The sequence below is a fragment of the Hemibagrus wyckioides genome, linkage group LG16 (genome assembly GCF_019097595.1).
Source record: "Hemibagrus wyckioides isolate EC202008001 linkage group LG16, SWU_Hwy_1.0, whole genome shotgun sequence".
Taxonomy (NCBI): domain Eukaryota; kingdom Metazoa; phylum Chordata; class Actinopteri; order Siluriformes; family Bagridae; genus Hemibagrus; species Hemibagrus wyckioides.
The window spans coordinates 3,110,826-3,127,268 of NC_080725.1; the positions used below are offsets into that span (position 1 = coordinate 3,110,826).

The 16,443-nt window shown below is 38.0% G+C and overlaps 1 protein-coding gene across 3 annotated transcripts in view; it reads left to right on the forward strand.

Moving 5' to 3' along the window:
* cadm2a (cell adhesion molecule 2a) overlaps positions 1-14,957 on the forward strand; it is a 357,471-nt gene extending 342,514 nt beyond the window's left edge. For all 3 annotated transcript variants that reach the window (XM_058411809.1, XM_058411807.1, XM_058411808.1), the window contains 2 exons: positions 7,358-7,480; positions 8,915-14,957. In XM_058411809.1, coding sequence (XP_058267792.1) covers positions 7,358-7,480; positions 8,915-9,033 — 242 coding nt within the window. In that variant the 3' untranslated portion in view covers positions 9,034-14,957. The remainder of the gene's footprint in view (positions 1-7,357; positions 7,481-8,914) is intronic.
* Positions 14,958-16,443: the final 1,486 nt, after the last annotated feature.

Genomic DNA, 16,443 nt, shown 5'->3' on the forward strand with positions numbered 1-16,443 from the left:
TATTTGAGATTATTATTTTTGATTGTTTTGGACTTGCCATTAGACATAACTAATGTAAACAGAATGGTATGAAGTGAAACTGACTCTGATTTCTATCTAGCCCAGTCTGTAGATTACACATCAGGGTTTTTTTTGTGCATAGGGGTTGGCGGACACATAAATAACATGTCATCGGTAGTCATTGAGAAGGCATATCTGAAATACGTGATAATAATCTGTGATAAACATGATCTAGGTAGATTGTGCTTAACATGATCTTGGTACTTTCCCAGTCACTGATTCTTCAAAATGACTTTAAAGAAACTAGAAGTAAATACATTTAGCAAGCATTGTCCAATCAAATAAAACATTACATGACAGGACCACAGAACCTAAAACCTGGGATTTCTGATGGAGGAATGTAGTTATTCTGTTCACTGTACTTGTTATTTGGAAGAGATTCAGACTTGACTTATGTATATGCATATATATGTATGTTATAAAAATCAGCCCAAGTGTAAAGTTATTTAGCCCTTCCACTTAAAATGATGACAAGCCATCACTCTGTGGGAATGTGTTTGTGTGTGTGTATATGTGTGTATAATGGGAATACACCCTAGGTGGGTGTACTGCAAGATACCACACACACACACACACACACACACACTGGAAATCTAGGGACAATTTATCAAGTCAGTTCAACTATCGGCATGTTTTGGGGAGAGAGGAAAGCCACACATACAAAAGGAGAGCATTTAGAGAACCTTCACACAAGTTCAGGATCAAATCTGTGGCCTGGAGACAAAACTGCTATGTCACTATGTCGCCCATGTCTTATTACAGGCTTGGGTAGAGACAGACCTATCAATCAAATTGACCTCAGACCGATGGGGGGAGTTTTGTTGGTTTTGTGAAGCAGTTTTAAAGTGTTAATTTTGGGGTTGAGTGATTAAATCAAACAGTTTCCTCATGGCCAGTGTTCCACCTCCAAATAAGGGAGAAACATATGCATCTTTGTGCTCTGAGCGGATATTCAGTGAGCACACAGCATGCATGCTCAACAGGGGTGTAATGGGCTGACAGCAGCAGGCTGGACGCGCCCTTGTTCATGGGCTCTGCTCCCAGTGAGACACAAACAAATGAGGAATCCTCTGAGCGCCATTTGCAAGTTCAAGCATTTTGTTCCTCAGTGGCTGGCAGAATGGCTCACCTTGGAGAGCTTTGCTCATCCAATTAGGACTCTACATGGTGCCTTGTCCTCCTTTTCTCTACTATCTCTACAGCTCAGGTGAGCACTATACATATGTATGCGAGTGCATTGGGGTCCATTACACAGGTCCTGTACTGACTGGTCAGATGGAAGACCAGGCCTTTGCACTCTTCCTACAGCTTAAACACAACAGCTTTGACTTCACTCTGTGGATTTGGGTGATTTCACATGGCTTCCTAAAGAAAATAAGAGAGGTCAAGCAACTCAGAGTACACCTTTGAAAATGTAATGCTTTTATCCTCAGTAAGGAATTAGGGATTTTAGCTGCGGTATTGATTTAGTTCAGTTTTCCACTGTTCCTGACAGAAGGGCAGAACAAAGTGGCACAGTAGGGGGAAAAATGGCTCCTCTGAGGTTCCACAAAAGGACAATGCTAAAAAAACAGCTTTGCTTAAAAGAGGTATGGAAAAGTTGGCTGTCATGTTTCTCCAGAGAGGATTATTATGGAGACAGCTATAGAGTGCTATCTCTGCCCACTGTTCCAAACGCAGTGGAGTACAGAGGGAATTAAAATGTAATGCAAAGGTCTTCACTAAATCTGGCAGTATACAGTAGTTACTGATGACCTACGATATTAAGTCACATTAGTTCAATGAATTATAGCCAGACTTTAAAATAGGCAAAGGATGAAAAAGGAAATAATTCAAACTGGTGGCTGAATAGAAGTCAAGGCTAATAGTCCTTCTGTCCATTATGCTTTAATAGCAGGCGTCACATTAAGTAATTCTCCGGAATGAACACTATATTTTCAATCTTAATTTTGTCAGTGCCTCATCATGTTTGGAATTAGACTGTAATTTTGTAATCTCATTCGAAATGTTATGTATGTTTTATGTAAAAGCGATGATATGAACTTTCTTTGCATCCTTACTTTCTCATCATTGACCAACAACCGGGAAAAGATAACACATAAGCTAGATATTCTTTTCTTTTATTTGATGTTGTTTTCAGTCTGTAGATTCACTGAGAGTCATGTATATTGATTACACTTGGTGTAACACCCTAGATCTAGGATCATAGAGATATTGCTTGGTTTTGCTACGTTCCTATATGGGTTAAATTATTCCATCTCTCTTCAGACCATGCATGATGTTTAACCTATATTAAAGACTGTCATCTATTAATTACGCCACCCAGGGTGCGAACACGGTCCCTGATGCATTCATTTTTTAAATCAATCTTTGATATCCTCTGACGTAAATCACTCTGGTGGCTAGCGCTAGTTTATTTTTCTATGTCCATGCATGTCTGTTTTTCTATTTATTTCGGGAGGGAATGGGTGAAGAGTGTATGATCTCTGATGCTTCAGATGTTAAATCCCTCTGATGACTCACGGTTGAGTGTGCTGGAATACAAATAGCATCCCCTGGGCCTCTTCTATCCAGAACATACCTCTTCCCATTAATGCACCTCCAAACTCCAAGCAAAAAAATATGGGCTTTAATGATTTTATTAAATGGTCATTTCATCAGTCCTCTCTTGCTTCTTCTGAAATGTCATAATTATTTATTTATTTATTTATTTATTTAGGATATTAGAATTGTATCAAGCTGTAGAATGAGGGTAAAAGCCATATTATTAAGTTAAGCCACATTTGTGATCATTACAATTAGGACTATTCATGCAGTAATATTTACCATCAGGTATCCTATCTACTTTAATGCAGTCTTCTCTTTATATAGACATACATTCCATTAGTCATTTTATTTTCATTACACTTCAGAAACCCTGTATCACTGCTTCTTCAGTCTGTATTTTCTATCCCAGATATTTGTTTGTTTGTTTGCTTGGTTGCTTGATTGTTAGTTTTAGGGAGGGAGTGCAGGGGGACCCAGAGATATGAACTCACACAGTTGATCGGCATAATCTAAAAGAAGAGCCCAATAAATTAAAACACATGCTAGCATCCTTAATATCTGAACACATTCAAAATTCCTTGCATAACTATTGACAGGACTTTTGAGATTAAATCAACGATTTTAAAGTATTACTGCTGCAAATATTGCACGACAAACTGTCTAAATTCTGTAGAGCATAATAGAGCACAGCAACAGATACAGCCAGCTTTAACTATACTGCTAGCTCTGTGGCATTGCAGAGAGAAGATTAAAGTCCAGTGTTTTATCACAAAATTATTATATCCAGCACCTAAGTTCTAAAAAAGTTGGTCTTTCCGTTCCAGTGTTTTAGTCAGATAGTTATTTTGTTTGGTCTCTGTTACCATCCTGAAACATACCCATGGAAGAACCTAGCCAAAGCAATCCTGCTAAACTATTTATAAGATTGTGTGCTCATATTTCATATAGGCAACAACAGATATGGCAGAAATGTTAGGCTTCAGTTTGACTTTCGCATTGACTTTTAAACAGAGATAAGGTAGTGTTTTGACTACATGCAACCAACCGTGATCTTCTATACCCTTATATCGAGTAACACATCACTGGTCACCTGAGAGTTTATAGACATGCGTGTGTTCATCAGAGGGAGAATGGGAGTGTCCCTTTCTGCATGTTAATAAGTGTTTTATTGTGCTCAGTAGGTGAGGCTCTGCGGCTCAGCACTTTCTCATCAGAAACACTCGATAGCTCACCTAAGGAAAGAAGATCAGCACAGGGTCTCACACACACACACACACACGCACGCACACACACATTGGTTATTCGTGTGTATACGTTTCTAACTGCGGCATTCATCCGAACACATCACAGATGCAACGTTAATCCTGGACGACTGCACGGGTAATCCTAGATAGCACAATCCTTGCTCTTCAGGTGCTGAATTACAATGTGGCATAAATATTCAGCTTAACCTTGAACTCTCCTTCTAGGGAAAGAGTGAAATGGTGGCTCAGGTTCTCACTGATGTTTTGCTTCACGTCAGCGTGTTTTAGTTCGCTGTTTGTGTCTTCCCTCTGGAAAGGAAGCACTTGCTATGCCACGGGCCAGGAGTCAGAAATTTACAATTTAAATTCATTCAACTTTTAAAACATATAGTCACACAGGCCTAGAGACATGAAGGCCTAGATGGGAGAAGGTCTGGGTTTTAGATACAGTGAGAATTTATTGTGTCTGAAAAGCCTGATTATGAATGTTATGTACAAAATCAAAGCATAGTTTATGTGCACAGTACATGGGCAACTTTCTTCTCTTCACACAATTGTTTTAATTATAGTAAAGTTGCGCAATTAGTAAAGCTCGGTTTTCGTCAGTAACATTTCGTCTAGGTCTGTTGATTTGGCTGTTTTACTTATCTTTTGTGCAGAATTTGTCACAGATCCGGCAACTTGGTTAACAACACATGACTTCTGTGTCTTAATTTACAAGCTTTAGCTTTTAGCATTTTCAGTTTCTTTAAATTTCTGACCATTTCCACCATTTCACAGCAGTTCACATGGAGCACATGTAGTATGTGGTAAAAGGTACAGTTCGTGTGATGAGCTTCAGCTTTATTTAATTAAATCTTAATCATTGGAAGTGCATTTTGTGGCCACAACATGTCCCATTGTTTTTGCTGTGCCTCCTCATGTGCCCAGAATGCACATGAAATGCCTCGGACCATACCATTGTTCAACATGCATAACAGTAACATGCTCAAAAAGAAGAAGAACGCATTGCACAGCTAAGCCAAGCCCACCACAGCTATGAAAACCATCACTGATTGGTCGAAGCATTCAGACACAGATGGATATGCACAGAGGTAGAGATTCATATATTAAACTAGCACATTTCCTGCTTTAACTGCCAATTCCCCTAAACAGAGCAGGACATAATGAAATGCCCTGCGTTGGTCATATCAATCTGCCTGGCTGTAGAAATTACTTTTCATATCGTTATCATCTGCTGGGCTCCACAAAGAGTTTGCCATGTCAATATACTTGCCCCAGGAAGGCTCTCATCATGCTGGCCTCATTGGCTGCTGATATAAATAGAGCAAGCACTGAAGATATCCAATTATGACAACCCCGAAGCACATGCATGAGGTGCCTGTCCCTGTCCTCGTCACTACTGAGATATCACTCTCAAACACGCGGGTATGCGAATGACTTTAACGCAGGTGTAAGTGCCCTTGAGATGGATGTTATCTGATATGACAAAGTGGGTATGCTAAACCGGGACGGCTTTTTCTGTAGGTAAACAAGGAGGATGTACACACTATAGACACTATTTTACAGATGTTCAGCCAGTAATACCTCAGCCATACATAGCTGGGAGAGAACTTTGGATGTTTCTGCCCCCTGACAGAGTTATCGAAAGGAAATTATTTACAGTCACTGGTGTTACTTAGATGAGGATGAGTTCCTTTTTGAGTCCATATTGTCTCATGGAGATTTTCCTAGGCACAGTTCACCTTTGTCACCCTTTTACATAGAATAGAATTGAATTGAGTGAAATTGGTCAATCGTGGAAGTCTGTGATTCTCAGACGAGGGCTCTCAGCACTTTCCTCTATGTAGCATGAGCACAGGTTCGAAAAGATGCTTCACATGTCTCAAAGGAAGCACATGTTAACCTTCACACAGTGACATTCGAAAGGAATTGACCAATGATCAAATTGGAAAGAAAATGGGGGGTTAAAAATGAGCGGCAAGAGAGAGAGAAAAAGGCAAGACTAATGTAATGCAGCTACATCTTTGAATTTTATTCTTAATAACTCCCTACTGTGATAATAACTCCCATTTATAACCAGCCTTCATTCCTCGTCCACACTATTGTTCATGGGCTGTTGAACTGATATTTTTGCACCTGTTTTATTATCTGCGTGGTAAAGACTCCCATTAGCGGATACTTTTTGCTGGCTAAGAGGATTACTAGTTTTTCTACTCTTAATACATTACAGAACTTGCAATAGCTTACATAATATAAAAAACTCCTTGAGCAAGACTCGTAACCTTCAGCTCAGCTGTATCTTTGCATCAGTCCCTTTATTAAAAGCATCAGCCAGATGAATTGTGTTATTTTATTGTAAATGTTACTACAGTACTTTACTATAAATATGTTTAGAGTTGTTTTATTGCTCTATTATTAAGTCTGTTGGCTGTAAATCAATGACAAGTTTATAGCAAAATTTGTATATTCCAATGCTTAAACAGAGCTTTGTAGTTAGAAAAGAAATTGTCATCTTTTTAACACAATTGTTTCCAAGGTCAGTTGTTATACCATTTCTTTTTCTTCTTCTTCTATTATTATTATTATTATTATTAATAATAATAATAATTATTATTATTATTAATAGTATTATTAATAATAATAATAATAATAATAATAATAATATAATTATTATTATTATTATTATTATTATTATTATTAAATAATTGTAGCAGGTAATATATCCATCTATTAATAACAAATACATGCGATAAGAATGTCACAGTAATGTCAATTTCTTTCTGTGTGTCTATGATTGTAAACACATACAATCTTTCTTATCTAAACAGTTACTTTATGACATAGCTTGTGTAAAATAAAATTATATTATAATAAAAGCTTTGCCACACTTTGATAACCTTTTAAAATTGTTCCATGTTACACCAAGAGCTTTTCCACTAGTGCTACAAGACATTGAATTTTTTTTTTTTGCTTCTATAGAGAAGCTTTCATTTAGGCATGCAGTGTGTTTAGTCTGTCATTTTGGTACGCAGATACCTGCCCTATCACAATCAGCTGACCTTGATCTTGTTAAAGATGTTATTATTCTTGTCTTTTCTCTGCTTTGTGCTCACTCGCGCTCTAAAGCCACGCAACACACAGCTGAGTGTTAGAGTGCTGTTTGTTTTCATTCATCATTTCAGATCCAAATCCTATGTTCAAATCACATTCTTGGTCGTTGCAAAGCGAGACCGGCAAAACTGTCAGAGGAGTAAATAACATTTACTTCATCCTGTCTCTTCAGTGGATGGATAAGAGTATCTGTTTTTATTCACCTACTAAAAATATTCATGCATTTATTTTTTTCTACTCTTGTTTAGAACTTTGTTCCTCAGGGATTTTAAATAATTCCCTTTTTTCCAACTAGTTCTATATCTCTATTTCTTTACTCTAAAAAAATCTCTCTCTCTCTCTCTCTCTCTCTCTCTCTCTCTTTCTTTCTCGTTTTCTCTCTCTTTCTGTAGATCCTAATGCTCTGGGACAGCATGGTCCAGATCATGCTCTGATTGGAGGAGTAGTTGCTGTTGTTGTGTTTGTCACTCTGTGCTTAATCATCGTACTGGGACGATATCTGGCACGGCATAAAGGTAAAAATCCCTATGTTGTTATAGTTTATATAACAAATAATTACAGCTTTAAAAACATATATTTTCTAAATAACTAAAAAAAAAACACTATATGGCCAAATGTTTGCAGACCTGAACCATTATTGGATTGTTGAATTAGTTCACTTCACTGGAGCCAAGAGGCTCAAACATGTTCCAGCAAGACAGCAAGCTCCATTAAGGCATGTTTTGCTGAGGTTGTAGTGGAAGAACTGGAGTGTCCAGCACAGAGCCTTGACCTCAAGCTTAGTGAACACCTTTGGAATGACCTGGATGTTGACTGAGCCCCAAGCCTCTTTACCTCTGACCTCACTAATGCACTTGTGTCTGAATGACCACAAATCACCACACCTTTCTCCAGAAAGCTTTCCCAGAAGAGTGGAGGTTATAAAATCAGCAAAGGGGGAATGAATCTAAATATGGGCACATATGAGTGTGAGGGTCAGGTAACCACAAACTTTTGGCCATATAGTGTATACAATGGAACCTCGGGAAACGGATTTAATCGGTTCTGGAGGCGAGTTCTTAAGGCGAAAATTTGTATTGCGAAACGAATTTTCCCATAAGAAATAATGTAAATCCGTTCCAGACGCCCAAAAAATATGACCAGTACGAAGTGTATGTAAACTGTATGGCTGCTTACAAAGAACTGACCCAAGCCAAGCATTCCATGGCAAGGGTCCTCACAGGAAGTCGTGCCACCAAGCTTGGACTAAAAATAGAAAAGAGCACCCACGCCACCAATCTGTCCACAAAAAACGCCTGAAAAATCAAGGTTTACAGTTACATTATTTGCTATTTAGTGTCACCCAAATGAGTATGGGTTCTCTTCTGAGCCTGGGGAGTTTTTCCTTGCCACCGTCACTTGCTCATTAGGGATAAAATAGTTTAATTATTAAATTTAATGATTTACTCTTATTTCTAGTTATTTAGTTATTTTTATTTATTTATTTATTTATTTCATTTTTCATTTTTCCCCTCCCCTTTCTCTGTTTTTCTTCTTTTGTAAAGCTGCTTTGAGACAATGTTCATTGTAAAAGGCGCTATACAAAATAAATTGAATTGAACCTAGCTTCTGAACACGTGTTAAAGGCAACGTTGGTATCGTGGATTGACTCTTTCACAACAGCTTTTACTGACTGAAACAAAATCTTCAAATTTGTAAATTGGCTTCGTTTGGCTTTTCACTGACGCTAACGAGTTTTGAACGGTTTCCGGACATACTTATCCAAAACTTATCCGGCGTTTGGTTTGGTTCATATGCCGATGCAGATTTCTTGCAAAAGGCGAAAATTCGTATGCCGAGGTTCCACTGTATATGAAGCATTGACTGTTTTATTGGAGATAAGCTTTGTCAAAAGATGAGTGGATTATTACATTTGTTTAATTTAAATAATGGCATTTGTATTTGGACAGGCACATATTTGACAAACGAGGCCAAAGGAGCAGATGATGCCCCTGATGCAGACACAGCCATTATCAACGCAGATGGTAACCACGCACACACAGAGGAAAAGAAGGAGTACTTCATTTAGACCCCACTCCACTTGTCTCTCTCTCTCCCTCTCTCTCTCTCACTCGTTCTCTCTCTCGCTCTCATTCCCTGCTCCACATAGAAACCTTGTCCGGCAGCAGCGGAAGTTTCTTCTTCACACATGTCCTATGTTCTTTATTTGCATTCATCTTATTTTCCTTTTATCAGCTTGTCCTGAATTTCACCTGCTACTTTTCCCAGACATGGCTGCCGATAATCTTTGCCCTTTATTTGGTTTTTTTTTATATTATTATTATTCACATGGTTCACATTGTGTCTGTAAAAATAACAAAAAACAAAACAAAAAGTGAATTGTTGGCCAAACCACCTGAATCCAGTTCAATACTTCACTTTACTCAATACTTCAGAAGTCCTCCACCATCACTTTCTCACAGTGCCTCAATATAATAATCAAACATCCATCCGAGGTTTTAGTCAATGCCTTCAGTGGGGTCGAGTGTTTTAGGATTGGCTGCTCGCTTTTTTGTTTCTCCAATCTTCAGCACTATTACGAACGCAGTATCATCTCTAATGTATATATGTATTTTTGTTCCTTTTTACTCTTTACAGTCCATTCCAACACTGTTGTAATTTTTCTTCAATTTAAAAAAGAATATATATATACAGGAAATCATTTTCTTAAGAAAAGTAGCTGATACCCGTTTTAACTTACAGAAAAATGCTGACCAGTGATTAGTGTGTGTTCCATAGTGTGAGTGAAGATTTACGCAATCAGACTGATAGCTCGCACTCATATTAACCAGTATTTGTACCTGAAATGTAGATAATGGCAAGAAGCCTATATGATAGTTCAAGGGTCATGAAGCATCGGCTGAATACTCCCATGTTTTACATCATAGAAATAAAAGATAGCTAGTATGATAGAAGGCCAGGGGTTGTAGGTTGAAGACATGCCGGTGACCATTTTTCTTTTCTATACTCATCAATTTGCTGTGTCTTTGTGAAACACTGTGACTCGGGCTCATCTATGTATTCCTGCACTGTCTCACTCAAACTGTAGGATGCAGTGGCTGTGTTCACATTACAGATATTTTGTTCAATTTCTTTGGCTAATGAACAGATTTTTGCCATGGAAAAGAAGTAAAGAAGTAGGTACACATGTTTATGTATACACACCGATCAGGCATAACATTATGATCAGTGACAAGTCAATGACAAGTCATGGCACCTGTTAGTGGGTGGGATATATTAGGCAGCAAGTCAACATTTTGTCCTCATAGTTGATGTGTTAGAAGAAGGAAAAATGGACAAAAGGGCCAAATTGTGATGGCTAGACTACTGGATCAGAGCATCTCCAAAACTGCAGCTCCTGTGGGGTGTTCCCGGTCTGCAGTGGTCAGTATCTATCAAAAGTGGTCCAAGGAAGGAACAGTGGTGAACCGGCGACAGGGTCATGGGCGGTCAAGGCTCATTGATGCACGTGGGGAGTGAAGGCTGGCCCGTGTGATCCGATCCAACAGACGAGCTACTGTTGCTCAAATTGCTGAAGAACTTAATGCTGGTTCTGATAGAAAGGTGTCAGAATACGCAGTGCAGGACGGGTCAGGGCTGTTCTGGCAGCAACAACACAATATTAGGCAGGTGGTCATAATGTTATACCTGGTCAGTGTATATCATGTGTAGGATGCAGCAACACAAAAAAATTGTTTTAAAAGACTGTTAAGGTGAAACTGGACAATGTAGATGGAACATAAATTTATGTAGTAGCTATAGTATCTCTTTCACAGAGGCTTGTATGGCAAACGTTTAATGTGCAGTGATTTAGGGAAACTCGACAGACGTTTCTATTTATTTGGGTCTGGAGCCACGACTGAAAGTGACCTAAAATATAAATATAAAATATTTCCAAAATGAACAACATCTGTCAACTGAATGACAGGAATCAAAACGCATTTCTAAACATGTCAACAGTTGTAGCAACAGAATAAACATTTCCAATGAATAAATATGCCTTCAACAAGTCTGTAGAAACTGCAGTCTCGCAGCAGCTGCTTTGCTGCATAATATTTATTTCAATACTATCACTTCATAGTGCCATCCAACTAACACCAGACACAAGCTCTGGCAACGATATTGGACTAATAATTAGTAGATAGTTGAAAAATAGATTTGAAGTGTGTTGCTGGCTTTTAAATTCATGCAGCTTATAAAAATCAGACCTGTGTCACATGCAGGCACCTTTCTAGTTTCCCACCCTGTAATGTGAATATAATCCATCACTGCACATGGACATGTATACACAACATCTGCAGATTACATACATCATAATCATCAGCATGAACATTTGAAATGATAAATCATCAGTCAGGAACACAGACTAACAGGCTCTTTGCGACAATGTCTAAGCCTAATAATAATAATGATAATAATAATCAGTCCAGAAAGTCATGATGATGTTAACTGTCATTTAGTGTCCACTTTTTCTGATGATTCGATAAAATGTAGAAGCACAAGAAGGTTTGGACTCGCAAAAGAGTCAAAGAGTGACTGTTAGATATCACACACTGATTATGGTTGTCTGTGATGATCAGGAAACATCACTGAGACTAATCGGAACTTTTATGCACCAGTGAACATTATGTAGAACATATATTACGGTCATATTCTTCTTCTTAATATTATTATTCCTTCTTTTGGATCTCTGTAATAAATAGGCGCCCTTGTTAATACGGCTGTATATTACATCTGCTTAATGTAGTAGGTAGTGAGAATTGTTGTCAGACATTGGGACCCCACATATCAAGAAGTTTGTATATTAGCCTATTATTCCTATTATTTTTTTTGTTTGTTTATTGGTCCATGGGGATTCTTCACAAGCGCTCTACATCCTTTTTTATTTCACCCAGTTTTAATTTGAACATGAGGTGTATATACTGTACAAGTATTACATTTGGTATAAAAAAAAAACATTTTGATGTGACGATTTTATTTCAGATCTTATAGTTAAAGGAAGGAAAAGAGGAAATAGCGGTTAAATATGCCTATGAGGACTGATAATAGATGCTGCAAATTAAGGTAGTGTTGGAAAGTGGACATTTAGCACTTAATTCAAACCTTTAATGTATTATTGGTCAGAGTGCATACTGTAGTTAATGGACCTGAGGGATTGATAGCTCACTGTCAGTTTTTTTCTTGTGTAGAAAGAAAATTATTAATGCTGGGGAGATAATGCAGACAAAAAAAAGGTTTTTATAAAATCCCTAGTATTCAACAAACATACAAGCAGGCTCAAATCTTATATTTCTAGTTTCATGCCTCATCCATATACGCATATAAAAAAAATATATATATTAAAAATGAAAAAAAAAAAATCCATCCAGCAGCAGCATGACCTTATTGTACAGCGTCAATAAACCAAACAAATCTGTCGTTGGCTCTGTGATAATGTGACGTAAAATGAATCAGAGGAAGATATCACAGGGAAGGAGTGGGACAAAAGCATTTGATATGGCGAAAGGACACCCGTCAATTTGTCATTGTGTCGCTTTAGACAGTCCGGCGGGTATTACACCTTTCAACAGTATGGGAATAAAACTGTGGGATTGTTTGGTACATCAGCTGAAACACTGCCATAAGAGCTGACAAACTGTAGCTGAAATGCACACCTGGTTAGTAGAAGAGTGGTCCAGGAAAAGACGACGGAGGGCTGTGTTGTGTGGGGCAGGAACAGTCAGGTGTTTACTGGAGACCAGTCCAGACTGGAAGGAACCACGGATGATGTTGCTGTCCTGTGATAAGGAGAGATGTGCAGGAAACTCTAACGCCTGTTTTCTGTCTTTGACCAATTACATTTTCTGTCAAAGCTTGCATTTATAGCTACACTTGCCCACTCTGGCTGTCTTTGCATTTGATGTGGGAGGTTAAACATCAGCTTGTTTTGATGGAGCATCTTTTCAGACTTTCTTTTTTGTAGACTGAAAGCATATTATCATTTCTATAATCTCGCTGCTTCATCCGGTGTACATACTGAAGCCATATCGCTTTCATTTTTTTTATGTTGTGTTAATAATGGTTTCTTTATGCGTGCTAGAGTTGATTTTCTTACTGTATCTTATTGAGTTCTATAGGCATGCCAAGGCTGTAGGCTGTAGATGTGTGAGTAAAGCAGGTTGAGATTTGTAATATGGCCTGTAAGTGGACTTCAGAGCTCAGTGACCCATGAATTTAGATACTGAAGGAAACAAACATGATTATTTTTTTTTATTTTTTTTTGGTCTATCATCAATTCCTCTTTTTCCATGTTGCCAGATCTTTATTTAGCTGAGTGCAGATTGTTGTAATGACAGCGCAGGTGCTGCTGATGTCTTTGGGCTTCGTCATTAGGAGGTTCATCTCTGTACAAATGTTTGCAGGTGCTGTGGAGTGTAGCTTTTTGAAAAGCTGTGAAAATTTCCCTCGGTTCAGTCGTAACCTTTAATTGGTCCTGTAATGTATGAGGTGAAATGATCTTTAACACACCTGAAAACTCTCCAAGGCACCAATTTTATTTCTGCCCTACTAGCTGCAGAATGTTACGCTCTAAAACATAAAAATAATGAAACACATGCTGAGATTTGCCGAGAGCGTAAATCGAGATTATATGTACAGGGGTTCTGTTAGATAAATTTTGGCACATAGCTTGGATACATACTTTATATTTATTTTAATTTTTTTTTTTGTCTTTGTTGTAATAATATTGTTCTTTATATTCAGACTGGAGAAACCCCCGGTCCAACCTGGTAACCATTCCATTGTTTAGAAAATAAACAAAACTAATTTTGGATTCTGTTTAGTGGTTGGAGAAAGCTCTTTTTGACAGAACTGCCTGTTTATGTTGCTTCTGGTAGCGGGAAATCACCAACTCCTGTTTGTTCATATATAAATGAAAGAATGAGAATACGAACAGTAGTTTGTGATGTACTGCACTGATCTCACTGTATTAATGCAATTTCTGTACAAATGGAATAGTCAATGTTCCGTTGGCCGTCATATATTACGCAAAGGGCATGTGATTTTGTTTCTTTGGCACTTTTTATTTTCTTTTTCTTTTGTCTCAGGAATGATTCTTTGGGTCATCTCTCTCATTTGATTGGACAGTTTTGCAAAGCACCTCTCATCTGCTTAAGCTCTGTATCTGTTACATTTCAATTATAGGCAATTATAATGTCGATTAAAAACAAAATCTCAGTGTTTATTTAAGGTTTCGTTTTTCTAATGCTGTCTCCTTTTTTTCCCATGATTGCATGATTTCTGTGGCTTTCACAGGAACAGACTTCAGTGGTGTCCTCCATGCCATAGTATTTGTATGAAGGAATACACAGTGACCTTTATTTCGTCTCTGACCATAAGTAGTAGAATAAAGACGATCATTATAGTGACATTAACAAACAGTGTCTAAATAAAGAAGCATAAAGATGAGCTACGCAACCATTCAGACCTGACACGTGTAATAGATGAGCAGGATGATAATATGTTCAATGTGTAAATGCGTGTAAGGTTTCCTCAAAATGGGTAAAGGATATTTTGTGGCAAGACCGAGCTAGAATGATCATACACACCAACCGACACCTACTGCCTTATTATCATCTGTTATAAGAAAAGCAAAATCTAGAAGTTATGAATTAAGAGTGTGACATATTAAGAGTGTTAACAGTGAGCACTTCTTTTCACACCAAGTGGATCAGGAATACAGAAGCAGTGGGGTAGTGCTTTTGGCCCCTCAGAGTAACTTGCTTTAGGCGAGTTGGCCTTCAGATGACAGAGGCACCAGACAAACGATGGGATCTGTGCTTCTTGAAAATGAAAACACATCACTTTAAGTTATGTCTTCTGCCTCCGTGTATTCATTTGTTCTGCAATTCCGTTTCAAGTGTAATTAATATGTATGGAATGAAACTCTTGAATAAATAAATGCCAAAATCACAAGCAGGTGGTTGGTTTTATTTTTCTCCTTCTGGTGTGACTCCATATTCATCCATCTATCCTGTCTAATTAACGCCGTCTCACAGCTCTGTAGTGACACTAAAACACAAATCGGTGTCAAACTGCAATACATCCAAGTGGTTACTGATTGATTCTGGCCAACGTAACTACATATAAGCATTCCTGCTCATTCTGTCTCAAAATTAATGATGCCTTTGTTTGATGGGTTAAATGTATAAAATGTCCCTGTCCTAATCCTGTAAAAAACCTTACAACTCAATCACTGGGGACATAAAGAGCTTGACTGCCTCTATAAATATACAAGACAAAAAGAAACTGTTGCTGGTGTTACACTATCATGACTAAAAATGACTAAAGATTCACATTCTTATCAGTATTTATAAAATGTTTTACATTCTTTACTGTTATGCATGCCAACAAAGAGTTAAACACCACATCTGAGCAAATAAGTGAATTATTTTGCAAAACTAATATGATCGATAAAATGATCATTTAAAGGTTAACTCACATTAATGCTTTTTTATTTGGCTATCTAGTAACCACACACTGTAGCTGTACATGTGTAGGTTTAGGGGGAATTCTACTTTTTTTATTCTATATAGAGTCCTAAAAAAAATACAAATACATATATACATGCACTTAAAAACAGAAACTGAAACACTGGCCAGTATGCTGGATCAGAGCTTCTCCAAAACTGCAGCTCTTGTGGCGTGTTCCCGGTCTGCAGTGGTCAGTATCTATCAAAAGTGGTCCAAGAAAGGAACAGTGGTGAACCAGTGACAGGGTCATGGACGGTCAAGGCTCATTGATGTACGTGGGGAGCGAAGGATGACCCGTGTGATCCGATCCAACAGACGAGCTACTGTTGCGCAGATAGCTGAAATAGTTAATGCTGGTTCTGATAGAAAGGTGTCAGAATACACAGTGCAGGACGGGTCAGGGCTGTTTTGGCAGAAAAAGGGAGACCAACACAATATATAATATATGAAATATTGCAATTCAGACAAGATAGTGGATGACATATCAAAGTTCGAAAGACAACAAAATGTTTGTTCATCTCCTGCTAGCGCATCCGTGACCAGTCCAGCAAGTTATTGTGGTTTATTGAGAGCCATAGTATCCTGGGTAATGTCAGCACACTACCACACAGGGGCTAAACAGGAGTAACTAATACAAGTCTTTTGTATGTCGCTCTGGATAAGAGCGTCTGCCAAATGCCAGAAATATAAATGTAAATGTAAGAGGAAGCTGTCTGAAACTCTGACACTAACCCTGATTATATCCATACTCACTGCAGAATTAAATGCAAACCTCAACTGTTTGTCATTGACCATAATCCCCAATGTTCCTGGGCAGTCTGCTATAGCCAAATATTTTGGTTTCATGTGTTGTTTTATGATTACGCCATCTTCAATGTAACTTCACTGTCTTTCCCACATCTGGGAGAGTTACAGTGTGGAGAAACCCC